The sequence below is a fragment of the Apiospora kogelbergensis genome (assembly GCF_038363985.1).
Source record: "Apiospora kogelbergensis strain CBS 113332 chromosome Unknown utg000012l_segment0_segment0, whole genome shotgun sequence".
Taxonomy (NCBI): domain Eukaryota; kingdom Fungi; phylum Ascomycota; class Sordariomycetes; order Amphisphaeriales; family Apiosporaceae; genus Apiospora; species Apiospora kogelbergensis.
Genome location: NW_027117429.1, coordinates 692030 through 717818, shown reverse-complemented (window position 1 = coordinate 717818; position 25789 = coordinate 692030). Strand labels below are relative to the sequence as shown.

Here is a 25789-nt window from a genome sequence, read left to right as displayed (position 1 = left end):
AATATTGGTGGATCCTCTGCCGTGCAACAGGGAGCGCAGACCACTCATCCGCCCCGCGATGGAGTTGCCGAAGGATCGGCGGCAGAATTGTCGATGGGATGCAATGAGCGTCTCGACTCTCCAATGTGCGATGCGGTGGCTGGTGACGCCAATGGCTTCGAAGTTGCAGACGCAGCGATAGGAACTGGCATGGTAGCAACGGCCGGTGCCTCGCAGCCCACGGCACTGGAACCCGATCGGTGCCAACCAGGCGGCGGGGAGGAGGGTATGAGCGACATGAGTGCGGAGTTCTTCCCAAATCCTGAATCCGATGCGTCTGGCTTCAGCAATGGCGATACCATCGCCTTGTACCAGGAAATGGAGCGGTTGCATGACCAAGACGGGCACGCTGGGGATTCCTCAACAGAGATGCCAAATATGCCCCTGACGGTCTAGCACAGGAGGGCTGACCGTTGAACCAGGCAAGGGCCAGGGGCCGCACGAGGTCTCCATGGGTGTATGGGGGGATACAAAGTCGGGCAAAGACGAGACTGGATTACTTGATATTTTCCAGCAGCTCATTCACTTTGTGCAACAGTTCTTGGGCGTCGCCCGGCGTTCTTTGTTCTCAGTACAACACCCAGACTGGGCGTAGAGGGACCTACGGTGGCGGGGAGCTGAAGGGGCCTGAACAGAGGCTTTCCTTGTCGTCGAATAAGTTGGGAAAGCCTGGAAAGGACAGTGGTTGTTGGCTCTGAGGCTGGAGCTGCGTTGCAGAAGGGACGATGGTCTTGGGCGCAGTCGCAGGCGCAGGCGCGGGTGCAGTCGCGGGCGTGGTGGGCTCAGTCTCCAGAAGTGACCAGCGCAATACAGAAGGTCGAACAGCTGTAAGTCACCGTGTATTCAGTCTGGCGCAGATCGTCAACTGACATCGAGTACAGGTTACTGCAGCAAACCCAGAGAGTCACGGGGTGGCTGTCGCAGGTGAAAGCCCTGTTTGAGCGCTTCGTCCCCGTGGCCGATGCTGATCCCTTGGGCCACGCCTTTTTCGATCAGGTATAAGCCTTGAGACAGGGAGTGTTGGGGCGAATTGGGCCATTCGCAAACATGATGATCCCTTGGCGCGGACCCGTGTTGTCTTCTGGCATTGTATGTGTCAACCGCTGGTGCTCTATTCCTCTGCCAATGCGCTGGCCTTTTGTAGCTCGTCAACTCTTTTCGCACGGATCATGCAGCGCTGCTGAGCTGCCGGTCGGACAATCGTCGAGTAGGATGCGTCTATCGTGCGATGATGCGTGTAGGTCAGTCGTGGCATGCCTGTCATGCTGGTCTTGGAGGACTAGGTAGCCTCGTTGGCCTCAAGGAGTTGCCGGCGTGCTTCGGAGTTCGATGATGATTCGAAACAATGAATAACAACCGTGGTTGCTGTGCTATCGTCTCTTCATTGTCGTCATGCTGCCGTGCTTAAGTCGCCAGCTTGTCCCCGCTCCTGTTGTGCTCGCCGCCATGCTGTGTCGGATTTCGACTCATATTGTCGGTCGTCGGTCGTCGGCGTATGTTATGCGGCGCATTGCCAGCGTGATACGGATAATCGTCTTTTTTGTGCCCTTCAATCACGTCGTTATGTCGGATAAGAAGTTAATCATGGCATTTGTTGCTGTTACAAGCTCTGACTGCAATTGAACTAGAAGCCCGGCCCCATCATATCGTATTCATTCGTTCACTCGTTTCCTCATCACCCATGCAGGGCTACCGTACGCTTCCTGCATTCCATACTCGCCCAGATACTCAAACGGGCCGCAAAGCTGGACAAGCAACATCATGGACAAGCTAACACGATCCGCCATCCCCTCGCCCACACCGCACTCGGGAAGCGTCAAGAGGTAGTCGTGCGGGATGCCATCGATCGGGGCCACCATCGTCACCGTCATCGTCATCGCCACCGTCGCCACCGCCGGCGATGACGGCCTGAAGTGGGCCACGTGGCGGAAAATGTCTATGAGTTGGCTGTGCATCCGGCCGGCCGCGGAGTCGGCCGGCCCACAGCGCTCCAAAACCGCCAGGCAGGACTGCGCGTACTGCAGGTCCACCATCCAGGACTCGACCGAGTCGCTATGGATTTGTTTCTGTAGGGCCGAGTGCATCAGGACGGTGCAGGTCGTGTAGGCTTGGAAACTGGTTGCGCAGTCTGAGTGAGTAAATTGCGTCTCGGGAGAACCCAAAGAAGGGGGTCTGTAGCACCTACATGACTAACCAGCACTTCCAGATTGCTACATCCTCTGACTCCATGAACTTGAATATGCGCGCGGCTTGCTGTGCGGCCAGGATCCCCTCTCGTGCATTTTTGAACACGTACTGGTTAAAAGAATTGTGTGCCGGCAATGCTGCGCCCCCGGCACAAAGCCGACCGATCGGAGAAACCGACCGGCAGTGCGACGGTAGAGCAAGCCAGTAGCGCTAAGAAACATCAAATGGATATAATAGATGGCGACGCGCTTTTGCGTGACCTTCTCGTCGATCAACGCGGCCAGGTATAAATTGTTCGGAAGCTGCCGGTACCACTCCTGCAAGTCCTGCATCAGGACCCCGGGGCTCGCTGCGCTCTGTCCCTTGAGGGCGAAGTCCATCCTCGAGATGTTCGCCTTGAGGATGCATAGCTTGGTCAGTTCCCTGGACACGGTGATTTGCAGCATGGGAATCGTTCGAGCTCGACCTCCGATAGTGGGAAATCCTCGAAGTATAGGACGCCGCCGAACACGTAGCCGAGTGTGGATGAGAGAAGGGTCGATTGGAAAAGCAGCGTCCTCCACGTCTTGCGGTGGTTGAACCAGGTGTCCGCAGCCATGCCCGGTTCGCGGAAATTGTCGTCGTTTAGATTGTGCGTCATGCATAGGTTTAGGCCAATCTCAACGAAGGCCAGAGCGGTGGTGCGCTGGTTTTTGATATTAAAAGTGGCAAGGAGAGTACACACTTTGATGGCGTCCAATGGGAGGATCTTGTACAGCAAGGCGAAGTAGTGTGTGGACGTTTGGTAAAGAGTCTCGGAGTACCCGAGGGCTCTCTCGTCGTTGTAGACGAAACACATACCCACGGCGGCCACGGCACATAGGCAGCATAGTTCGGCCTGCTTCATCGCCTGGGGCTGTTCAGGCCTGTTCGCATATATGTCTCCATGGTACCGCATAACCGTCCCCTTGTTAAACACCAGGAACCAATTATCACTAGCCTTGAAAAAGGCGTCCACCGCCGCCTGGATCCGGGTCGTGTCCGAGAGGGACATGCGATTCCAGCTGTAGAATATGTTTTCCAGCTGATTCGGCTCCTCAATGGACACCACCTGCTCCCCATCCATGTGGCTCGACGGACTGCCTCCAGTCTCATGAACAGACTGGCGATGGGACGCTCTAGGGCTGATAGAGTCTTGCGCATCTCGAAACAAATCTTTCAGCACCTCGCCGGATCTGAGACGCGTGACCAAGCCGAGCACTTCATCTTCCGGGACCTCTTGTAACCTCCTGACGAAATCGAGAATATACTTCAACCTAGCCTTGTTGGCAGATTCTTGCGAGGAGCTGACCGGCTGGCGTAAGCGATGAATGATGGCTTTAGCATCCGTCTCAGACCCGTTGCGTAAGCTTTCAAGGAGACACTCGTAGCTGGCCAGCCGGGACGTGCGGACGTGCGCATCGCCGTCGTCGGGGTAAGTACATTCAATCGTCTTGCCCCAACACCGCTTGCAGGTCGGACGCTCTCCGTCACACTGGGTAGGCGCAGTTCTTAGGTCAGTCAATCCGAGGTGACGACCTTCAGAATATAAATATGCAGATTACCTTGGTCTTCTTTAACCGACAGTGGAGGCAGGCTGTCGCGGTCAGCTTGCCCCTGCCACTCTTGCTGGGTAAAGCTTCTGACGGTTCGTTAGTGCTGCCTTCTGGGTCAGCCTTGGGAAACAGTTGCCGATAGGAATTCATGCCGCTTCGGGTCACTCCTCAGAGTAGGATTCTGGGATGGATAGCATGATCTCGGCCATCTTTGCTGGGAAATCCATCATCTACTGGGGGCATCTATCGCAGATTGTGACCGCAAATATCGGCGATCTGGATACCGATAGGTTGATTGAGGGGTCGTTGTGGCGATGCAACATCGGACTGGCTCCGAGCTGTTCCTGCGACATGATTGGCTTCCTCTTGCTTTTCTTGCTTTTTCCCCAGATATATGTTAGCATTAGCATTTGCCAAGGCCGCAGGATAAGCCGCTGCCCGTGTTTTACTGCCCCACGCATGTTGTCAATTGATACTCATGGCATACTTCGCACAGCGCTCCATCAATGCCTGCGCGAAGGTGCTGGCAAGTGCGATTCACCACTAAGCAAAGGGTCATTTCACTACTGCCTGATTCCCACTGGAGCAGGTTGCGTTCTGAGGCCTGCCAATAGCTGCGTTCTGTCGCACTAAAAGGTTAGTTCCAACCTCAGCACCGTCTATTGGCTCCAAAATTTCTTCTACATTACAGTAGCACGAGCTGCTTGGCTGTAAGGGGAAATCAGTGAAGACGTTATGAGTGAGACATCTGCTGGCCGGAATCTGCCTCCAAAGATGTGAAAATCAGGAAGTACTTCTTCGTAGCCGGTTCTAGGCATCTCAAATGTACAGCCTAGACTGGTTAAGCTGCGGTAGGGCAGATGTAGACCTCAGGATGCAGAGCTGCTGATGGCGCCGCCGGTCCAAAGGAGCAAAGCCAACGCTCCAGCAGATGTAGAGCGAATGGGGACGGAACCGGGCTGGATACTGCTTACCTTACGGCCCTGTGACATTAGGCATCATAATCGGTAGTTATGCTTGCTCGCTACAAGTGAACCAGCAGCTCGGAGATATCTAGTACGTGATTATTTCCTGAGCGTTCAGGTTTATTAGCGGGGCCAGATCGAGACAGCCCGTCGTAGAAACGGAAGTTTATAAAGTCAGGCACCATCCAAGTGTTGGAGGAAATCCCGCCCAACACAAGCTGCCTAGCTAAGCGCATACTGCTCAATCAGCGCTAAGTTAAACATGAAGATATCCATTTTTCTTCTTACAATCATTGCGCCAGGTGTGCTACCTCAAACCATAGCTCTCTGCGACCTTTATGCATACCATTCGACCAACGGCTACGAGATCCTCAACAATCTGTGGGGCAAGGACACCGCCGATTCAGGTTCTCAGTGCACGTACTATAACGGCCCATCTGGTAATGGCATTGCCTGGAGTTCGACATGGACATGGAAAGGTGCCGAGAACAACGTCAAAAGCTACGTTTATGCTGGCCGCCAATTTACTCGCAGGCTCGTTAGCCAAATTAACAGCCTTCCAACATCGGTGGACTGGACCTACAATACAACCAGTATCCGGGCAAACGTCGCATATGACATATTTACTTCAACGGATCGAGACCATGTAAACAGCAACGGCGATTATGAGCTGATGATCTGGTCAGTGCCTTTACTCAAGCATTCCTCCTGTATCAGATGACTAAAAAATACAGGTTGAACCGCTATGATGGTGTCTGGCCTATTACTTCATCGGGACAGCCCATTGCAACAGTCAATATCGCAGGCCACACTTGGGATTTATATACTGGCTTCAATGGCGCGATGAGGGTATTTAGCTTTCTCGCAGTCAATGGCCCAATAAACAGTTTCAGCGCCGATGTTAAAGATTTCTTCAACTATCTGATACAACAACAAGGGTTTCCCGCGAGCAATCAGTACATGCTTAGTGAGTGCATACATCATATCTCCCGTACTACAATATATTTATAGAAGATCTAGTCTACCAAATTGGGACAGAGGCATTCACAGGCGGTCCAGCGGCTTTCACGGTCTCCAGATTCATGGCCGACGTAAATTGAAGCCGGTTCAATGCTTCCTTATGGGCCTACGAGGGAACACGTAAGACTAAGGCGTCAACCCATTTGAAGTTATCGCTCGAATTGGTTGTCATCAGTCAGGGGTATTTCTAGACGAGTTCATTGCTGTGTTACTTACCAAGCCGAGTTTCAAGCTGGGTCAGCAAGGAATACGACATTATCTTCGAACAAAACGGTTTCCGTATAATTCCTAGGGTACTCAGGCGTGAAGCCTAGCCTTTCCATCGCGGGCCTACGCCCGCGTCCCTGTGTTGACTTCATACTGCCCGGCAGAATAAGCGGTGCTAGCTCTCCATCCAGCTTTCCGCCGGAGGTTATGTACATTGTAGATATGTGAGACCCGCATACGTCCGCTAGCCACTCTATAACTACCGCCATACTACACATACAACCCATACAACTAGACACTTGCTGTCTTCTTCGTGTTACTGCTTGCATGTATCCTGCTACTTTAAATCGAATCGACGTTCTACGTATACTGCCACAATGAAGGCATCTGCTTCGTGAGATATACCAAAGATCCATTCTATCACTGGAGAATCTCACAAATCGCATTGCAGTAAACATAAGAATTTACCATCATCACCACTCGTCGGTAGTTGCTAGGGTGCGTATCCAAGTATTGAGGCTCGACGCATACCGGGTTATGTGTTAGGGACGCCGACGTATGCCTTGAGGAACGAAAGGCTCTTTTGGCTGCGCTGGCTAACAACTGGCCGGAAGGGGGAAAATAGCTACCCCGCCTCGCCCTGCCCCTCTCCCCTTTTCTCGGCTGCCGCTAGCAGCTAGCAGCTGCCGAAGTGCGCCTAGGAAAGTGGCGTCGAAGACAGGATTGCCGGCTGCCGGTTGCTACTACCCACCCACCCAAACGCGCAAAGGGCCCCACTTCGACGTAGATATGCTACTGTGGGAGGTGCTCTATTACAGCGAGGCCTAAAGGACTGTGCTACGGAATTGGGCGTCCAATATGCAGTCCGATTATCGATTTCCCTCCTGCGCCCTGCCGCCGCGGTTTCTAGCTCTATCGCGTCTCATGCAGCGAACCAACTCTCCTGCCCGTGTTCCTGCCGGAAGCGCTCCCTCGTCTCGTCCCCTTGCCTCTCCAGCCGCGCCACGGCGTTCTTCATGTCGCTGTCCAACACCTTCGATTCGATGGATTCCGACCGCTCCGGCTCCTGGAAGAGGTACAGGCCTTCCCACCGTGTCGCCCTTGATAATTGCATGTACAAGCTTATGAAGCTGGGCCGCGGCGCCGTGGCGGTCCCGCGGGGTGCACCCTTGAGGTTCAGTAGCACCTCGGCGAACTGCTTCCTCTGGCTCTTCTGGTCTGTCACGGCGAACGCCGGCGTGTACAGCGGCCCCGTCTGGTGCGTCACCTACCGAAAGCCTGGCTTGGCTTGCGCTAGGCCGGGGCCCTCCATTACCCCATGGCCTCGGGTATGGCCACCGTCTGACTGCGGAGCATGACCGTGCCCGGGGCAGACCGGGTATGGCCCGCTCTGCGATCGCATCCGATTGTAGGAGGACTGCCAGCGGAGTGTCTAGGTGGAAGGTAACGTCGCTGGCGACGGCGATGCTGGCGTACACCGGGCCCGGGACCACGTCCACTGCTATGAAAGGCGCACCGTTCACTAGCTTTAGGCCCACATGCAAGTTCCGCGTCACGACGACCGGCATCCCTTGCGCGTAGCAAAAGAGTCCCGGCGTCGGCATTTGCGAATCGTCCCCATAGCATAATACCTGCCCTAGCTCCCCCAAGAAGCCTGCAAGGAAACAGAAACCACCCGAGCCGGACTCAAGCCTATTGCGTGGTTACCAAAACACAAGTCCGTATGGTGTTGGGATATCACAAAGACAGCCTGGTGTTACTCAACGAGGAGCTTTGGGTTCGCACTATGAATCTTACGTCCATGCTCAACGAAATAGCTACCGAACACGTGTTATCCTACAACGATTCGATCAGGCATTTTTGGATACCGCATGAGTTTATTGGAGGCAGTAAGGGTCTGCGAGGGAATGTAACTCGCTCAAGGAATGTCATGTTCCCTAAGGAGGGCGAACTTGTCGTTATTAGAAACGGACTAAAGTGGAAATTTTGAATGAGGTCAGATAAGATTCAATTATATGAAACAGAAAGTGGGAAGAGATGAAAGAGAACGGGAATACATCAAGGGGACGTTACGGGAAGGTGCGACAGCGTGTTCTCTATCACAAGTGAATCCATGAAGAAATGAGAAACGCGCTTATTAGTTCCCCCAAGCCATACGGACTGCATCAAGGTGACTTGTCAAGAGACCTACTGCTTGACGTCTTATCAATAGCCAGATTCAACCCACGATCGTCGCAAGTTTCGTCAACTCTCCATCATCTTTCAGCCGCTGCAGATAATTCTCATACAAACACACCGCGACTCCGAATTCGCCGTCGGGCCGTTTCGGAAGCAGGTAGACGAGCCTCTGGAACGCATCGAAGCGGGGGCGGCGCACCGCCTCGGGCAGCCCGAGCCCAAGCCCGAAGTGGAGGCTGTACGCGCCCAGGCCAGCCCACGAGTTGATCATGACGCCGCGCCCGCCGGCCATGTCGAAGGCGCCGCGGAGATCGGCCGCGACGACGCCCAGCGGGCTCTCGACCAGCTCCCTAGCCGAGAACTGGTCGTGGTACGTCATGCACTGCGCGAAGCCTGAGTGCGTTGCCGAAATGCTGATGTGCTTGCGGATTTCAGCGGAGCGGGCGAGCAGCGCTGGGAAGTCCTCGGGTAATCACGGTAGCCGGGCGCGCATGATGAATTGCCAGATGAATGCAGTAAGCGCATCGTCCGTGGAGATGAACTGCGTCGTAGCTGGCAAGTGCTGCACGGCAATTTGTTTGAGCATATGCAGGGAATCGAGGGGAAAGCTGAAGTGGCACCACATCCCTGCTGGTCTTGGCTTTGCATCAGAAGCGGACACACACACACACAGTTTATTAACGCCCGGGCGGCGAAGCCGAAAGGGCAACTAGCGCTAATCTACGGTACATTCTTGAATCGCTTGCTTGTCACCTAAAGCCCATGCATGCTCCATTTTCAGTTGGTCACTCCATTTCCGTCAGCACGTTCCTGTTTAGGATCCCGTGTTAGTAGTGTTTCCTGCCAGGCCAGCTTGAAGGCCTTTCTTCAAGTGTCCAGCATCCTATCCTCGGCAGCTGAAGCGGCGCCTGCAGTCTGAGGCACGGGTTGTTAGTAGTGGTCGCGTTAGTGAGAAGGCTGGTTCCTATCCAGCCGACCTGTCGCCATGGCAAATCGTATCGTCGCTCGTACGGCCTCCATGTCTGGGGCCCAGAATTCATTGTCCGAGGGTGACTTGCCACCCAAGTAAAAGGACAAGTTGCTCCTGTGGGTGTCTGTGCACTGTAGCATCTCTGTTCGGTATGTTGTCCATTTGTTGCATCGGAAGAGGAAGTGTTCCACCGTTTCTCTCGCTCGTCCGCATTCGCACTGGTCTGTCGGTGTCGTTTTGATCTGGTAGAGGTATTCATTCAACCTAGCTTTCCCTGTTCGAAGCTGGGCCAGAACGCTGGCTTCTTTCCACGAAAGTCGGCCGTACAACTACCTCGTACGTTTTCCTGGAAGAGCTGTGTCGACGCGCTTGGAGTGTTTCCCGACACCTTCTGGCAGCTTGGTCAAAGCACTCCGTTTGGCCCACGCGAGGCTCAGTGTTGTTGACCTCGCCCCCGGCATTTTGGTCCCTGGTTTGGTACCCAGCCTTGTCGTGGTCTTCGCTTCATTTTTCGCCCGGTCCATAAGCCTGTCCTCCTCAAATGTCGGCAGCCAGGCGATCGTTACGTTATTTCCTTCCCTCCGCAGGCTCGAAATGGCCTGATAGGCTTGACGGATGTGTCGTTGCCCAGACTGTTGGCGTGGTCTCTTTAGCGTGAGGGCCGCTGCCTTGTTCCTCGTCACAAGGAGGATGTTGCGGTACCGTAACTTCGGCAGCGAACGCAGCGTGTCTGCCATAGCGGCTAGCTCTCCCGTGTACGGGTTCTGCTCGGTTCTTGCACCGAGTGTCACGGCGCGGGCCAAGTGCAAGCGGTCCCCTCGAATCGATCTCTGTATTTCGATGGCTGCTCCAAAGCCTACCAGACCGTTCCTGGCCGAGCTGCTGACCGCAATGCGCACAGCCCAGTCGGTACGCTCGACCTCAGATTCCGCGTCCGACTCGTCCGCGATCGTCCTTGTTCGGCTCTCCCACAGGGCTAGTGCGAATGGTTCGATGGTTTCTAGCTCTTCCATCGGTATGTGTTTCAGCATGTCCGCTACTTGGTAGAATGGCGATCGATGGTATCTCCGGAACTTCCGTATCCGAGCTGTGCTACTGCGAAGGGGGTTGGTCGTCGGGAGGGTGTGGATGTCCGTCCACATTCTGATCACTATCCGCCAAAACCGGTCTTGGGCTGCGGCAATGTGGGCCTCTGCTTCCGCTACGGTCGTAGCCACCGTCACGAAGGTTCCCACGATTGCCTGCGCCCCTATTTTTTGGATTCGGTTGACCGGTGCCGCTGCTCTGTACCTGCACTCGTGCATCCAAACGTTCGAGGTGTCCGCGACTCATCTTGTCTCCTTGTTTACGTGGTTATCGCCGCTGGCCGATGAAAAATTGGAGGGCGAGATAAAGCCTTTCAGATTGCTAAGGATTGTGGACATTATCGATAATTAGAATGGAAAGCCCAGGTAGCTTCGGGTTCCCAGCCCCAAAAAGTTGTGTCATTGCCAGTCGGTGTGGTTTGCGGTGTGTGACTTCGTAAAGGGAAAAAAGGTAGCGCTATTCCGCGACTCGACCAAGCTCAAGTTGGGAGCGAGTGAAATTGATGGATCTTGGGGAGGGGCGTTTGAATTGTCCCTTGAATGGCCAGATGCTGTAGGCACCAGCCTGGTACAGCTGACATTGCTACCATCAAGTGCGACCTCGCGAGCTCCGTCGCCCAATTAGCCATCATAGTATGGTAGATGCTGCGACTGACCGCAAAGAGTATATGAAGGGCATGGCGACCGAGTCGAACAGTTATTTCGGCTACTGGCTCGTATCTAGCTAAATAAAATTCTCTTTCGACATTGCGTGATTCAATAGAGAGTACGTCGTTAGAACAGAGTTTGGCCCGACTAGACAACCCAGGTTATGGAAAGCACTATCCAGGCATTTATTACTTTAGCGGATGGGGTCGCAAAGCTAGACAATTCTCGATGACGAGAAGTGCTTCTTCGTAGCCGGTCTATTATGAGCGTCGTACAGTGCTGTATGTACCTGTTGCTGGCACACAGGATTATAAGATGCATATGCTGCAGTGGGGTAGGTGTAGACCTCATGATGTAGAGTCGCTAATAGTGCCGCCGCTCAAACAGAATGAAAACTACCGAAAAGCAGCAGCTTCGGGCCAGCTGGGGACACTATACAGACGCCAGTGCTGTCCCATCAATCGGACTGAGGATAGCCACCCTTTCCCTCTCTTCAATCCTTCAACCGCGACCACTTGTCTTCTTCCCAACATCCCCATATACCCACTGCAGCTGTGGGATGGACGCATTACGTTAGCGCTAGTATGGTTGGTTACCCACCCTCCAAGAGCTTATCTACGTCCCCAGTTTAGAAAAAGTATTTCGAAGCTTTCATATATTGGATGCCAAGCTTTGCCGAGCCCCCCCCCACCTCATTAGCTTGTGTGTCAGTTTGCCGATGGTACTTCTTCGCAGATGGGGTTTCTTTGTATTATATGCTTATTGATGCATATCATCTGATGAGGGATGAAAGAGATGATGTCGATTTTTATAGATTAAACGGACTGCCCGGAGCATCGGTATACGTCGCGACCAATTATGGGTGAGATGGCTGCAACCTCCTGAAACGTGTATCGGTTTACCATGCCTCGTTGGGGGAGATTGATTGAAACTATATATAACTCAACCTGTGGGACAATACATTGTGGCGTTTCGATATGTTGATGCAGGATGCGGTCAATGGTCCTGAAAAGAGGGGAGGAGGGCGGGGATTTGGAGGGAAATGCACCTTTGGCAAACATTGAAGGAGCCGGAGGCTGACATACGAAAGAGTAGAGTTAAGCTCCTTCCTCAATCGTTCTTCAATGGTGTCTTAGCGCTGATATTCTCTCGCGTAGCTGGGTGGTTATGGCGTTCGGTCAGAAATTTGACGCACGGCGTAAGCGTGAGAGAAGGAGGTCCCGGAGAAATGATAATCAGTAAATAGCCCACGCGCAGTACATGTCCATGCTGCTATATAACCAAAATAGTAAAGAGACCCCGCAACTTCGAGTGAGTGGTCATTGTAGTATAAAGATTGAGAGAGAAGAAGCCAAGGAAGAGCATGGTATCCCAGCTTGGTAATAGGCGTACATGTCAAAGTCACACAGCAACAGGAGCAGCACAGGCATAGGCGATCGACACCATCGCAACTATGTCTCGTCAGCAGCCACGCAAGCGTCGTAACCGGAAGGAATTTATCTGGACACAGCCACGGACTATCCCACCTAGCATGCATTCGAGTGCTGCCCCATATTGTACCTCCACAAATCAAAACACGGATATGCCACCACAACACAAAGTGACATCATCCTCACAGCAGCAACAGCAGAAGCAGCAGAAATCTCATGAAAAGTATTTCGCGGCAAATCAAGGCATGGTGTCGCCTCAAAGTATGATACTTCCCTGGGGCCATACCTCGCTTCTGGCCGACCTTGACCGCAATTCAGCTATAAACGATGGCTTTCCCTCTCCGGATCTCCGGAACAATAATACTGTTTCCCAATACCTGGCTAAGTGCAACACGGATCTGGCGTTAATCATGAGTGGTCTGAATGAGATGGACGGCCACCACGTAGAAGTAACGTCAGCATCAATAATGGCCGGCGAGGAAGCCATTTCCACCACAGCAAATCTCGTTCTCGAGAACATGTTTCACCAGCAGCGCCAGGGCCACGGCCCGGGAACAACGAACAAGAACAACCCGAGTAGAGAATCCTCAAGTACAACGCTAGTTGATCTATCCGAACTCGCCAGCTCCACAGGCGCCGGCATGCCGCTGGATCCCAACATTATTGATGGCGTCAGCAGTAGTGGTGCTGGTGCCAGTGTGCCACGGAGGCAGTTCCGGGGCTACAACGCGGTGCACCTGGCGGCGCACCAGGGGAAGCACTCGATGGTGCGCCTCCTGCTACTCACACGGGCGGACTGGTCCACGTACGCTAACGCGGTCAATAACGACGGGCAGACGCCACTACATGTGGCGGCGGAGCAGGGCCACCTGGAGGTGGTGCGGGAGCTGCTGAGCTTCGGGGTCAATGCCAGTCTACAGGACAACGAGGGCCAGACGGCGCTACACGCCGCTATCATCGCGGGCGACAGCAATAACAACGGCACCTCGAGAGGGGGCGTGACGTTGGCACACTATCTACCCACAGTCCAGCTGCTGCTGGACCACAACGACTGCAACCTCGCGCACATCGCCGACACCGCCGGTTATACCCCTCTTCACTGCGCTGTGCTGCAGGGGAACGAGGATATCGTACGGTTACTACTGAGCAGAGGGGCGGACCCAGGGGCATCAATTAGGCAGAGAAACTTGATCACATAACGAAGGCATGAACTAGGTCACATATTCTATCAGTAACCCTTCGGGCCGTGAAATGTTTCTCGCAGGACCTAGGATCAGGACTCCTGCCTGCCGTGCCAGCCAAAACCTGCCACGGAGAAGACGGCAAGAGTCACCACTCGTGTGGGCCGTATGAGCTGTATGGCGATAGCTAAGGCGTGGCAAGCCGGACACCCAGGACATCTCACATGTCCACAACGTAGATAATGACTATCACGGAGGCCGTAGTAAGTAAAGGGTTTGACGAGTGTGAACGACCAGGCACGCCCGTGAAAGCGCACTTCTACAGCCACCAACACTGGAAGCATTCGGTACTCCTGGCTATGACCCCAGTCCGTTTCATTCAGGCATCCGCTGGTAAACAACATGCTAATGGGTGTCGGTAGGTGGTACAGGCGCTGCGAGAGCCGTTTCTTCAGTACGTACGGTTATATGGCAGGTTGGATGGTACGTATGTACCAGACCATGACCACGCCGGCGTGGAATTAGACGCAACATCGACGCACGAGCGGATGGAGACGGCGATGCACGTCCCACGCGGTCAGCATGTGGCGGACCTCAACAGGATTGTCCGTCCCCATGTCCCGGTTACCGTTCCGTCGAGTGTATCCTGCTCTGTTACTAACAGCCGCAGTTTCGACGATCAGCCGCCTGCCATGCGAGAGCAAATGACGTGATCCCCGACGAGGATGGCGGGACTGTCATTCCCCACAGTCCCATGAGACAGAAGGGTCCGAGGCAGCTGCCTTCGCCGCGAAGGCCGCAAAGTAATCATGATTCTCCTCTATTGACTACATAGCCGACTGGCCATTGACGCTCATCATACAGCAGGCACTCCAGGTTCCCGAACGACGGTGGAGCGGCAGCCCGGCCGTACCGAGCCTAGCTCCATGACGAACACTGCACCAACCGCCGCGACGAATGGAGGCGCCGGGCCAGCACCCACAAGATACGCCGACCACGGCGCGATGGATGCGTCGCTGCAGAGAGCTGTACGTTGGAACAGCCGGGTGGCAACTAGAACGCCCTTGGCGCCGATTATGACGACACAACCACGGCAATGCCCTCCCAGAATGGGGGAAACGGTGCAAAGCTATCGCAAGCAGGCCGTCCAAGAGGGCCTCTGCAGAATGCGGCGAGGCGCATTTTAGACTACTACAAGGAATATAGACGTAAGTTGCAGCGGGACACCCTGGCAAAGAAGATAGTGGGAATGCTGGAGGACCTTCGAACGAGCCTCAGCGGTATGCAGTTCGGCTGAAGACGTGGCACATGGTGATACGGTAGATATCACAAGCAACAGCTCTGTCTATGCTTATCTCGAAGCGTAGTTCCAGCTCCAATCCATTAACAAGCCCGCTATGTCGTCCCTTCTGCTCCCGTGACCCCTGGTCCTAGCCTCCACGGTGATTCTGGTGGGAAGAGATTGTACACGACGTACGGCCGGCGCACTTCCCATTCAACTCGGGGTGAAGCGGATGGCAAGAAAGGCATCCCCAAGGATCCCTCCAGATAGCTGTCCTTAGTGTCTACTGACTTACAGTTAATTACTTTGTTTTCTGCGGTAGTTCCTCCTATCACGTTCTTGCGATGGATCTAGATGCGAGGTGTGGGCTGGATTCATCGATCGTTCCAGTCCTAATTTCAACACCGACCCCAACATTCCGACACGGGATCATTGGTAGAGAAACCTCCTGCCATATTCTAGCGTGGTCTCGATCACGCATTTCTCCCTCCTAGTACTGGATCCAGGTCTTCCACTTGTGGTTGACGAGCCAGCGGATCACGAAGTTATCGTCATCGACGTTGAGAAGGTCCTTCCCCCAGCCCTCGTTTGGAAAGCCGTCAAGAAACTCGTTGCTCGTATCCTAAGGATATATATACTCTGGATATCTGGAAGAGGCCAAAAAATAGCACGAATTCCCAAGTAACGACCTTATATTTGCTCTTATCGTGATCAGACTATACATGTAGAAGCAAACAGGAGGGGCATTTTCCAAATTTCTGTCTTGTCACTTCCCTCACTTTTCGCGGGCAGGAAGTAGACCAGTCTGTCAGTACCATACAGTCAACGTCGTTTCTGCTCAAGAGAGCGCAGATGGAAGAGCAGTGAGTCTACGCTACTTGGTGGATACATACGTGAGAGAATTACTTAATGCATTTTGTACCTACTCCCCAGGGTATTGGAACGCATAAAGTCTTTATAACCCGAGTCTGGGAAGGAAAGAATGCTCTAAATACATGTGAAATTGGGCAGGTTTGAGCCGGTGTCGAGAGGATATCCAACATCTCCCTTACCACCACTCTGCTTCGCTCGGCTTGTCGATTCTTGGGCCAGGCTGTTGATGAGCCGCCGCGTTTCGCCTTTACCGACAAGTAGCTTTTGGTAGTAGGTGCTGATCCGGTTCTAGAACCCGTGTTAGCAACATGGATTTCGGCTCAGCTTCTCTTCGGCGTCCCTTGAGGAGAAGTCTTTATGCGGTCTAGGAAGATTGGGGCGCGGGGTCACGAACCGGCTCTACTCTAATGGCAGGGACCTAGCCCACTACAGTTCGGAGAGTGGGGTCCGTGCTGCAGACTGCCGCAGCTGGCCTTTTCCTGGTCCCGAAGACGACCAACACCGAAAACGACCACCTATTCTACCTGGCACGCCCTTTGGTTGGGGAGCACTATCCGCTTCCGGCCTTCTCCTGACCTCGTACGTCGGGAATCTAATTCACGTTCAAGGAGAAACTAGAAACAGTGAATGTTGCTGGCCCGCCAGTAAACGGCTCGGTTCCGAATTGAGCAGCTGCACGCAATTAGCTATGCAATCATCACCGGAATGACTAATACAACTTACTAATCAAATGTTGACTTGCAGCGGGGAAGCCTCGGTTGGCGGCGATGTAGTTGAAGAAGTCCTTGATGTTGGCGTTGAACGAGTTGACCGCGGTGGGCGCGACGAAGGAGTAAACGCGCATGGCGCCGTTCATGCCGTCCCAGAACTCCCACGTGTGACCGGCAACGGTAGCGGTGCCGACCTTGGAGCCGATAGGCTGGACGTCGCCGAGGCGGGCCAGCCAGACCATGACCTCGTAGTCGCCGCTGCTGGTGTCGTGGTTGGGGTCGGCGGCCGTGAACAGGTCGTACGCGACGTCGGCACGCATGTTGTTGCCCGTGTACGTTCACGACGCCGCCGTCTGGATCGACCCCAGCAAGCTCACGATGGGCTTGCTGGTTAGGTGCGCCCGACGTCTGGAAAGGCTTTGACGTTGTTCTCGCCGCCCGCCCACTCCCAGTCCGCGTGGAACAAGACGTGCGAGTCGTCGGTCCAGTCCACGTAGGTGCAGATGTAGCCCGTGCCCGCGTCCTTGCCCCATGCGTTGTTGTTGAAGTAATAGCCGTGGGAAGCGAAGTAGCCGTACTGATTGCAGAGCTGCGTCGACGCGGCGATGGCCACGGACGCCAGAGCGCCGCCGAGTACAAGTATCGATCTCATGATAAAGGGGTTGCGAAAGCCATAGATCAACCTAAAAATGGCGTTTTGGAAGCTGTGATGTGTACGGTTCTGCTGGGCGTCAAGGTCGACTTATATACATATCCCATGCCGTTGCTCGTCATGCCCCTTGTTTTGATTCGATACATTGAAGTTGAACTACGTCCTATTGGGTCGCAAGTCCGCGGAGACTTAGTACACCCAGCTTACTGTTCAGATGGATCCGCGATGTCAGCCCCATACCCTCCCTCATGCGTCCTATCTCCAGCAGAACCCGGTGGACGATCCGTAAACTCTTCCTGTCTTCTATCCTTGTCGTCGTAAATGCCGACCGCCGGTACATTGCATTCCGCCCATCACAGAAGATAGTCCGTTCCCGGTGGTGATAAACTCAGAGGAAAGCAGGTTGAGCAACTGTCTCCATCGTATCCTGGGCTAGTGTTGTTTCGTTGTCCTTGCTGTCGGCCCCCACTCCGCACACTGCGATGATTTATAGGCACATCGCAGCGAGCTCGGCTGGGTTGTAGTCTTTAGCTTGACGCTTTGCGGGGAACACTGGGGCCAAGTGCTACACATGGTACCCCCTACAGAAATGTCATGCAATACCAAATGGACGGTGTAATGCATATAATTTCCGCGAATCAATATCAGCAGCCTAGCTCAAGTTGGTTCTTACTACAGTCATCCCCGAATGATCCCTTCGCGATGAAGCCTCCGAGGTGTATTCTGCACCCCACCCTCTAGCGACATGGGATTTAGTGCTGGACAAAACTAATGTCTAGGTATTTAACCATCGGCCACGAATGAAGTCAACTTCCGGTCCGTCGGTCCTTCCACGGGGGTTTGAGTTCACGACATCGAACGGGTCCTACATTTTTCCTTAGGTGTGAGGCGACCTACGGAAAGAGCCCACAGAGCCTGGCATTGCGCGAAGTATCCGGAGAATGACGGAAATCCAGCGACCTGGGAGATTCACTGCGCCCCCAGCAACCATGGCGGTGACAATCAGTTTGATGTGGCCTCAGGGAAACTCGTTATGATTGCATGAATTTGTGATCAAGGCGTGGTCAGCACTTTGTCTTGAGTTAATAATGTGCGTCTATTTTCATGATTGCCCAAAGTGGTAATCTATTTGGAAATGTCCCGCGGCAACTCCAAAATACACTGTCGCAAAACTGGGGCTACCTGATTTAAACCCTTTCTCATGTTGTAATGGTCCCGTTTGCGTCTGTCGCAAAAGTACCTCGAACACCGTCTTGGCACTAACGTGACCCATTCGGGCGGCGCACACCACGCAGAGTGATCAGCCAGCTGATCACCTTCCTAAGAAGGCTTATTCCTATGCCTTCCAGTACGCTCTTGAAACCGTCCGCCAGGTTATCGACTTGTCCTTGGTTCGCCGTGAAAAGGCGTATAATGGTCTCGTGTAGCTGTCGGCCAGCTCGAGACTGTGTGCTGACCAGATACAACAAGAAGAGGAATCGTGTGGCTGAGTAGAACGGTATGCAAGCTAAGACTGGAATGAGGCATGACTCAATTAGAAGTATGCATGAGAGCATACACCAGTATTGAAGCCATCGAGACAGTTGCGCTGGATCTGCTGTATGGACTACACTTGGCTTCTCCGCATCACTGCCTTCCACAACCCAGGCTATCGACTGGCCTTCTTCAGGATCAAACACTCTGCTGGGTACGCCCTCGCCCTCGATCGCTAGTACAGTTACAGTATACGCAGAAGGAGCCAAAAAAGACACTACTTTGACGTCCGTCGTTGTTATAACTACAACAGCCAAGCCTCCACCGGCTCCAACGGACGGCGTTTTCATAATCTTCATTACCTCTGAAGCGACGAGTTTAGTAAAAGTTAAGAAGAACCCGACCTGGGCTATGTTTGAACGGAAACCCGCCGACCACTATGACGACATATGTGCTTGGTCCGCAGCAGCGACTGTTGCTGCATCGGAAGAGATTGGTTCCAGTGATGTTCCGTGGCCGCTTGACTTGGAAGCTGGTAAATCGAAGATATGGGGCCACTCTGGGTGCAAGTACTACGGCGTGAGGTCCGGCGCAGGAAGTTTCTCATGCGACGGTGTGAAAAAGGTTCAATGTGCAGTGGATTCAAATGTCCTTGATCCCAAAGCGACAAAGGCCCTTCGCTGTGTTTACCCACTGATCGAAATAATGCTGGTACCGAAGGTCAGGTGTTTCATACGGTAGGATATATCCGATATCTATCCAACCGTCTACTGAGCCATTCGATAGACGACATCATGGGAGAACTTAATCAAGACAATGAGTGTTAGAGTTGCCCTGTTCAGGTATAATTACTTCGCAGCCAGTTTATTACACTATCGACCATCCTATGAGTTACTTGCAGTTCTTAGCAAGCCGCTAGTGTAGATACTGATCTGAATAAAGTCTTGAAGCGGGTTGGTATATTCTTTAATGTTGACTTCTTAGTAACAACAACCTCGCGGGCCTACTCAAATGTCTACTCTCTAGCCTTGCCGTGTAGCCCCGATTCTGCTTTCGCTCTTCCACTTCCCACTTCCGTCACATTCTTCCCTTATTGTCTCATCGTTAATGTCATTCAAAATTGACAGACTGCCTTCCGCGGACTTCCGGATTTGCTCACATGCGCCTCCCAGATACGCGCCTCCTAACACAAGCTCATCCAGATAACGGCCAGTTTTCCAACGGGACTCTTCGTTTTGCCGTCCCAGTTGCATCATCGGCTGCTCGCCGCTTCACCGTCTCGTGGCTGCTTGGCTCTCCGCCATATTTTGCCAAGAGCGACACATCTTCCACAGCCATGTCGCACAAGGTAGGCTCTGTCATGCACGTTGTAGTTGACGAGTTAGACTCAAGCATCGGCGATAGTGTTTGGGGCTGATAGGCCGTAGGTGACTGAAGAACTCCTCCTCTCGCACCCGTTTCCAAGATCTTAAGGACAGCACTTTTTTATAACCCTTAGAAACCAGCTTAAGAGAAGGTCCGTCTAATCCGGATTTTAGAAGGCGTTCGCGATTATCGCTATCTCGGGGATGGCGCGCTACTATCCAATCCCCGTCCTATTTCGAGCCAATCTAATAATAGCGTAATACAAATTCTAAGTTACATATCTTTTATAAAGAAGTCGGCCCTTCCCCTCTATACTAAATAAAACCTAAAGTCATCGAAAAGGGATACCGCACTAAGGGGTGGCGTCATCTATACGTCTTCCGAAGGCCCTTGAGCTGTTAAGGCCTGACAGAAAGAGTCGAAAAGATCAGGCTATTCACCCCCCAAACCCCAGACTCAATATGATCGTCGTTGTCGTAGCTGGAGAGACTGGCGACGTGGGTCGCACTATCGTCGAAAGCAGCAGCAAAACCCTCGCCACAAGACTATTGTTCTAGTACGCAAGGTAAGATATCCAGCGCTAATTTCTTCTTAATCCCACAAGAGTGACAACCATCAACGGGTACGAAGGTTTCGAATACGTCTGAAGTCTCCGCTACCATGGCTGTCGATTATAACGAGGTTAGCTCAAAGATCAAAATCCTTGTCAACAACGAGTTCCACACCGTCATCTCAACCCTCACGATCTATGATGCGCCTACCTCCGAAGCCGAGGTCAACCTCGTGAGGGGGACGGCCCAGGTTGTCACCCCCTGACACTTCATGGCCAGTGTCTGGGGCATCCATTTAATCTGGAGCGTATCTCTCCCACGATTATCCTTTCAGATTGACGATGGGATGTTGACTTACCTAGATCGACGTTTGCCCGAGCCCAAGAGCGCACTTTGGTAGAGTTGCGCAGGACCCAACTGGACTGGATGCGTTTCAACGACGGTTTCTTCCTTGACTGTTACGGACCGCCGTTCTTGAAATCCTACATGATACCTGTCGCTTTGCCATCGACGTTGCGAATATAAAGGCTGAAATGCCCGGGACAGGAACTGAGCTCATGACATTCACGTATACCTTCGATGTCGCCAAGTGTGTGGTCGCGGCTTCGCACTTGCACTAGTGAGATGAGATACTGCATTGTCACGGAGAAAAGAGCAATTGGAATGAGTTCCTTAAACTGGCGGAGGAGGCTAGAGGTAAGATAATGCCCAGCAATGTCCCATGCAACCTTTTCAAATGTGGAATGCTCTCCATGGTGCAGTGCCTAGAGCTGGCCCACTCCCTAGGGAGCTACCAAATTATGGATTTCTGTGCTCATAACTTTGCAGAGGAGACAGAAAAGGGCACCGAGCCTAATTCGGGTCGATATCGCCGCATTGCGGTCACAAAACTGCCCGTTAGATGTGGTATTCTGGCAGAAGCAATATAGCCAAGCCGGGAATTGAAGATAGTATGTCATCTTCCATTGACCCGATTTTCTCGTATCGGCAAGTAACGTGGTATTTCAGGGGTGGGAATCACGTCCACCAGTAGGCACAAAAGAACAAAAGACATAAGCGAACCAAGACAATGCTTGATTACTACACATAACCGTATGATTCGACATCGCGGCCACATACCAGAGGTATGCGCTGTTCAAGTTTTCTTTTATAAATATATCAGAGCAGCATTGTCATGTCACAGCGTTCGTTATGAACTAGAAGTCTATTCATCCCTTCATCAAGTCATTAATCACCCGGTATCACTCGTCCATGATGAGGTTCTCCGCCGTCGTCGCCCTTATCGCCCGTGGCTTCGTGGCTGCTGATCTCACCCGCGAAACCGTTACCATTTCCAATTTCATCTACCGAGCCCCTGCCAATGGTCTCACTGTGGACGGCCAACATATCGACAGGTATATGCGATTCCAGCTGTCTATTAACGACATCACCTGTCAGGCGCTCAATGTTGAAATACCTGCTACGGGATACACTTGCGACGATCCTGCATACTCCTTTGACACCCTTATTCCTGGAGTGCTGGACGCTACTTTCCTGATCCGTCTCTACCACCACACCGGAGGGGCACATGGGTACATATATATTCTTTTCTCTTTCTAATATCTTACATACACATTGTAATATACGTTACTGACTTTACTATACAGTTCTAAGCTCTCCGGCGATCTCCGCATCATTGCCACTGGCCCTCTCTTCACCATCAAAGACCAGGTTGGCACCACTACTGGCACTCTTACTCCTAGCTAGTAAAGGTTTACTAGGTAGATGCCGAAGGCTCAATGATCTGGTTATTGTGATTATACATGGGAGAGAGCACTTTTTACAACGATAAAGACATGTACTTGAGTCCATTATATAAGAGTGGTGTGGGAGTCCCATGAATTAAATGGATGCTAGCCTGGATTCTTTATTGCATTTCATACTTGAAGTAAAATTTACATGTAACACAATCTGCATTGACTTTTGGACTTAACTGCAAATTGGGCAGGCGTTTTGCTCCTTGAGCTACAACACAACACATCCATCATGGAACCAATGCAATCCGAAATAGATGTTGCGAATATCATGACGCAGGTATGCGTGTTAGGGTTGAGCGAAATTTCTAAATACTGACTGGCGGCAACAGATCATATCCGCCATCAGGTACCTTATCTCCTACCTACGGACGCCGGCAGTGGATGTACGTGTTGCGTCAAATGGGACGGTGAAACTAAGTAACAGACCAGTATACACACATCGATGAGTTGATCTAATGATGGAATAATAGCCCTTGAGTTGAGTGGAAGATTATCGACAAACCTTAGTCGCCGACGAGAAATGCATCGGCTTATGGCCTCGTATGTAGAACAGATCATACGGTCTTAGTTCGCAAGGAGCTTTACTGGTCTTACGACGCTGCTGATTTCCTGTACATACTATACTCCGGGCAGCTGCCGCCCATGATGGTATGAGATCACAGCATGCCATACGAACCTGGGCGACTGGCATCTCACAGCATCCCTTCTTACACAAGTCAAAGCCCTCTGCTTGCTTGCAGGGTGTTGCTCGCTCGGCTGTGCGCGAAGCACTGGTGAGGTTGGAGTGTATTCGGTACCGTTAGTGACAGTTCTGTCGCCGTCGACAACAGGGCTGTCACCATCGACGACTATTCTCCTGAGGACGATTCTTCTTCCAACATTTGTATTGTAAGTACCGCCTTCAGTGCACCATGCAGCTACAGCCGTCTGGTACATAACTAAAGCAGAAGTATACGTAGACTATCAACGTGAACGTGAACAGTGGACGGCGTGAGAGGCCCCGTTGCCCTTCCTCTCACAAGCACTGGAGCCGGTGGTCTGATAATGAGCACAATAACTATGAGTGCTGCGTATGTATATCTCAAGCATTTAGGCCATGAAAACGATTGCTAACTTAATTATATTAGAACAGACAGATGTAAGAGGCACCTATAAGGTATTCGCTCGAGGTCTTCGTTAGTACTTCATAATATATCAATCGTCTCTTAAGGGGGAAGATACTATTGATCCACAAAGCTGATACGGATGGCATAAAAGGAGGCAGTGCTGAGACTTAACTATGTTATCGTGGAAAGTGCCTTTTCTTTTCTATTTCTCCCATCGAATGCTCATACTCTTTCGTGTCAATGCTCTGGTAATGGGCCTCTACGGCGCGTTCAATAAGATTCTCCTTCTGATATATCCTTGCCTTTTGCGCGCCCTTGCGGCATAAGCAAATAGGTTCCTAAGCCTCCAAGTGCGACCATTCTGGAACGGCCTTTAGCTTTTGCCACATGTAACGCCTCAAGCTTGTTGGCGCTTTTGGTGTAAGGTGTGGTCCCGATGTTGTATTTACGGCAGTTGTCAAAAATGAGCTGGGCATCCTCGATGAAGGCCTCCGGTGTCTCGTACTGGTCGGCCAGCAGTTTAGCCTCCATAGTTGACAGGTCCATAGGCTCCTTGATTACGTCGTAATAGTCCGACACATCATCCTTATTGACTGGGTTCAGGAAGGGCCAAGACGACTGATGATTCTGTAGGTCGTTCAAAAGGTGCAGGAGTTGCTTGTAGTTTGGACCGTGCCGAGGTTGCCGCGCGAGCTCATCCATGTCTGGTGACCACCCCGATGCACGAATCGCTGCGATCGATAAGGGGTCTATGGGCGTGATGCCGCTCGTCCATTGTTTGGGTGGTTGGTGTATGACATGCGACTTTGAGATTGCGCGGATTTTGGCAACTACACACTCCTTCTGTTTTAGTAGCATTCGCCCCATTTCCAGGTACGTACCGGACTCGAGGAAGCATCGAACATTGCATTATCGTACCGCCCTCGTAGTCCTTGATGCGTCCCATCCATACGGACCTTGGAAGAGTGATCTCTTTCGTAAACCCCTGCTTCTTGAAGTAACCAATAGCGCTGTTATCGGCATATGTGAGAAGATGCATGACATCGCTAGTTGCCTTGACATAGTCTTTCAAATGAGACATGAGATGTGCACCGTACCCTTTCACTTGCTGGTCACTACTGATAGCACAGAAAACGATCTCGGCGAACTGAAGTCCCTTAAACGGCCTGTAGGTGATACCCCCACGACTTCGAGTGGTTTCTTAACGATGGCTATGGATAAGTGTGTCCGATCGCACACAAGTCGGGCAATGTAGTCTTTCGGCATCTCTGGGAGCTGGTTTTGGAAGATGCATTTCAGACCAGTGAGTATGATAATGGACTCTCGCTTGTTGTCGTTGTTGACGACACGGAACTCGATTTCGCCTTCCCGTTCTTCGATCGTCGCGGAAACAGGGAGCTGTGTAGTGGCAACACTTGTGGTTTTTCTGCATTGGCGACATAGAAGCGCTGAAGCCGATGTGATATCGGGGTCGTAGGGGAATAGGACAACACTGGTGTTCTCCTGGTGTACGGCGATGTTTGTGCTTGTCTCAGCCACTAAAGCAGGCTCGTTTTCGCATACGACCGTTGACACTTGTTGATTAGGAAGGGGGATTGATTGTTAACATGGCTGTCCCTGTCACTATCGAAGAAGCTCGCCTTCTTGGTTGCAGTTGGCGATGGAGGTTCTTCGCTTGCCTTGCGCTTGCTGTCTAGGAAAGTAAGGTATTGTTAGCCATAACGGACAATTATGTGCATTGCATTGTTCCAAGAACCGTTGACTTACTCCCGTCTTTCACCATTATGAAGGCACTCGCCTTTTCGCGACACGAGCGCAAGGAGCATACAAGTACAAAGGTACGGGGAGCGTGGGTAATCAGATACCAAGGCTAACGACAAGCGGGGAGGAGCAGGGGTCCCTTCCGAGTGTCCGTGATGGGATTCAGGTTCTGTGGGACAGCAACTACTGTCCGTGCTAGTGTGCCATAGCTACTGTTATAATGCATGCCTAGGAATGGTCTACGGGCAAACTGTGCGGCGTACGGTCCACTGTAAAAGTCGGGGAACATCAGGAGGTAGATGGTGTCAGATGGAAGGTATCGGTACCTTGGAGGCCGTTGATCCGAACATGACCCACTGAGGGAAATATGTACTGGAACAACCGCGTTGTACCACAGACAGACAGTTCAACCAGACACAACCAATCACGCGTCTGACAACTTCCAGTCACCACACAGCTGCTGTCTGACTCACGAGAAACAATGAGATTGTGGGGTTGATTTTTATTTGAACTGCAGGTGGGGCACCTGGCGTCCTTTAATTGAAGTCACCCAGTCACGTGGTCACGTGCATGGAGAAAAGGGCACAGACAGACAATCATCACACCCTTCCATAGTCAACCTTCCCGTCCATTCTACAACATCCACTTAACCACCTCAACCCCCACACGTTCTCGCATCATCGTTTGCATCAATATCAACATCTCAACTCCATTACTGGCGCGTCATATTGCTCTA

At 52.3% G+C, this 25789-nt stretch overlaps 11 protein-coding genes across 11 annotated transcripts; 5 read left to right on the top strand and 6 right to left on the bottom strand.

The window, feature by feature from the left end:
* Positions 1-1875: 1875 nt before the first annotated feature.
* On the top strand, positions 1876-2145 carry PG998_014647 (uncharacterized protein; the record flags this gene model as incomplete). The annotated part of the gene is made up of 1 exon (XM_066881463.1): positions 1876-2145. The coding sequence occupies one exon, from the start codon at positions 1876-1878 to the stop codon at positions 2143-2145; it is 270 nt and encodes an 89-aa protein (XP_066723594.1).
* A 496-nt stretch (positions 2146-2641) lies between these two features.
* On the bottom strand, positions 2642-3950 carry PG998_014646 (nitrate assimilation regulatory protein nira protein; the record flags this gene model as incomplete). The annotated part of the gene is made up of 2 exons (XM_066881462.1): positions 2642-3739; positions 3810-3950. 2 exons carry the CDS (start codon positions 3948-3950, stop codon positions 2642-2644), a joined length of 1239 nt encoding a protein of 412 aa, XP_066723593.1.
* A 1077-nt stretch (positions 3951-5027) lies between these two features.
* On the top strand, positions 5028-5865 carry PG998_014645 (Glycosyl hydrolase family 12; the record flags this gene model as incomplete). Its single annotated transcript, XM_066881461.1, has 3 exons — positions 5028-5446; positions 5500-5732; positions 5777-5865. The coding sequence occupies 3 exons, from the start codon at positions 5028-5030 to the stop codon at positions 5863-5865; spliced, it is 741 nt and encodes a 246-aa protein (XP_066723592.1).
* Positions 5866-6861: 996 nt separating this feature from the next.
* On the bottom strand, positions 6862-7596 carry PG998_014644 (uncharacterized protein; the record flags this gene model as incomplete). Its single annotated transcript, XM_066881460.1, has 1 exon — positions 6862-7596. The coding sequence occupies one exon, from the start codon at positions 7594-7596 to the stop codon at positions 6862-6864; it is 735 nt and encodes a 244-aa protein (XP_066723591.1).
* Positions 7597-8210: 614 nt separating this feature from the next.
* PG998_014643 (uncharacterized protein) lies at positions 8211-8549 on the bottom strand (the record flags this gene model as incomplete). Its single annotated transcript, XM_066881459.1, has 1 exon — positions 8211-8549. The coding sequence occupies one exon, from the start codon at positions 8547-8549 to the stop codon at positions 8211-8213; it is 339 nt and encodes a 112-aa protein (XP_066723590.1).
* Positions 8550-12455: 3906 nt separating this feature from the next.
* Positions 12456-13502, top strand: PG998_014642 (the record flags this gene model as incomplete). Its single annotated transcript, XM_066881458.1, has 1 exon — positions 12456-13502. The coding sequence occupies one exon, from the start codon at positions 12456-12458 to the stop codon at positions 13500-13502; it is 1047 nt and encodes a 348-aa protein (XP_066723589.1).
* A 2729-nt stretch (positions 13503-16231) lies between these two features.
* Positions 16232-16669, bottom strand: PG998_014641 (uncharacterized protein; the record flags this gene model as incomplete). Its single annotated transcript, XM_066881457.1, has 2 exons — positions 16232-16311; positions 16363-16669. The coding sequence occupies 2 exons, from the start codon at positions 16667-16669 to the stop codon at positions 16232-16234; spliced, it is 387 nt and encodes a 128-aa protein (XP_066723588.1).
* A 71-nt stretch (positions 16670-16740) lies between these two features.
* On the bottom strand, positions 16741-17001 carry PG998_014640 (endoglucanase a precursor; the record flags this gene model as incomplete). The annotated part of the gene is made up of 1 exon (XM_066881456.1): positions 16741-17001. One exon carries the CDS (start codon positions 16999-17001, stop codon positions 16741-16743), a length of 261 nt encoding a protein of 86 aa, XP_066723587.1.
* A 3498-nt stretch (positions 17002-20499) lies between these two features.
* On the top strand, positions 20500-20655 carry PG998_014639 (NmrA-like family protein; the record flags this gene model as incomplete). The annotated part of the gene is made up of 1 exon (XM_066881455.1): positions 20500-20655. The coding sequence occupies one exon, from the start codon at positions 20500-20502 to the stop codon at positions 20653-20655; it is 156 nt and encodes a 51-aa protein (XP_066723586.1).
* Positions 20656-21644: 989 nt separating this feature from the next.
* PG998_014638 (uncharacterized protein) lies at positions 21645-22136 on the top strand (the record flags this gene model as incomplete). The annotated part of the gene is made up of 2 exons (XM_066881454.1): positions 21645-21961; positions 22037-22136. The coding sequence occupies 2 exons, from the start codon at positions 21645-21647 to the stop codon at positions 22134-22136; spliced, it is 417 nt and encodes a 138-aa protein (XP_066723585.1).
* Positions 22137-23562: 1426 nt separating this feature from the next.
* PG998_014637 (uncharacterized protein) lies at positions 23563-25075 on the bottom strand (the record flags this gene model as incomplete). Its single annotated transcript, XM_066881453.1, has 5 exons — positions 23563-24122; positions 24211-24448; positions 24532-24866; positions 24917-24985; positions 25060-25075. The coding sequence occupies 5 exons, from the start codon at positions 25073-25075 to the stop codon at positions 23563-23565; spliced, it is 1218 nt and encodes a 405-aa protein (XP_066723584.1).
* Positions 25076-25789: the final 714 nt, after the last annotated feature.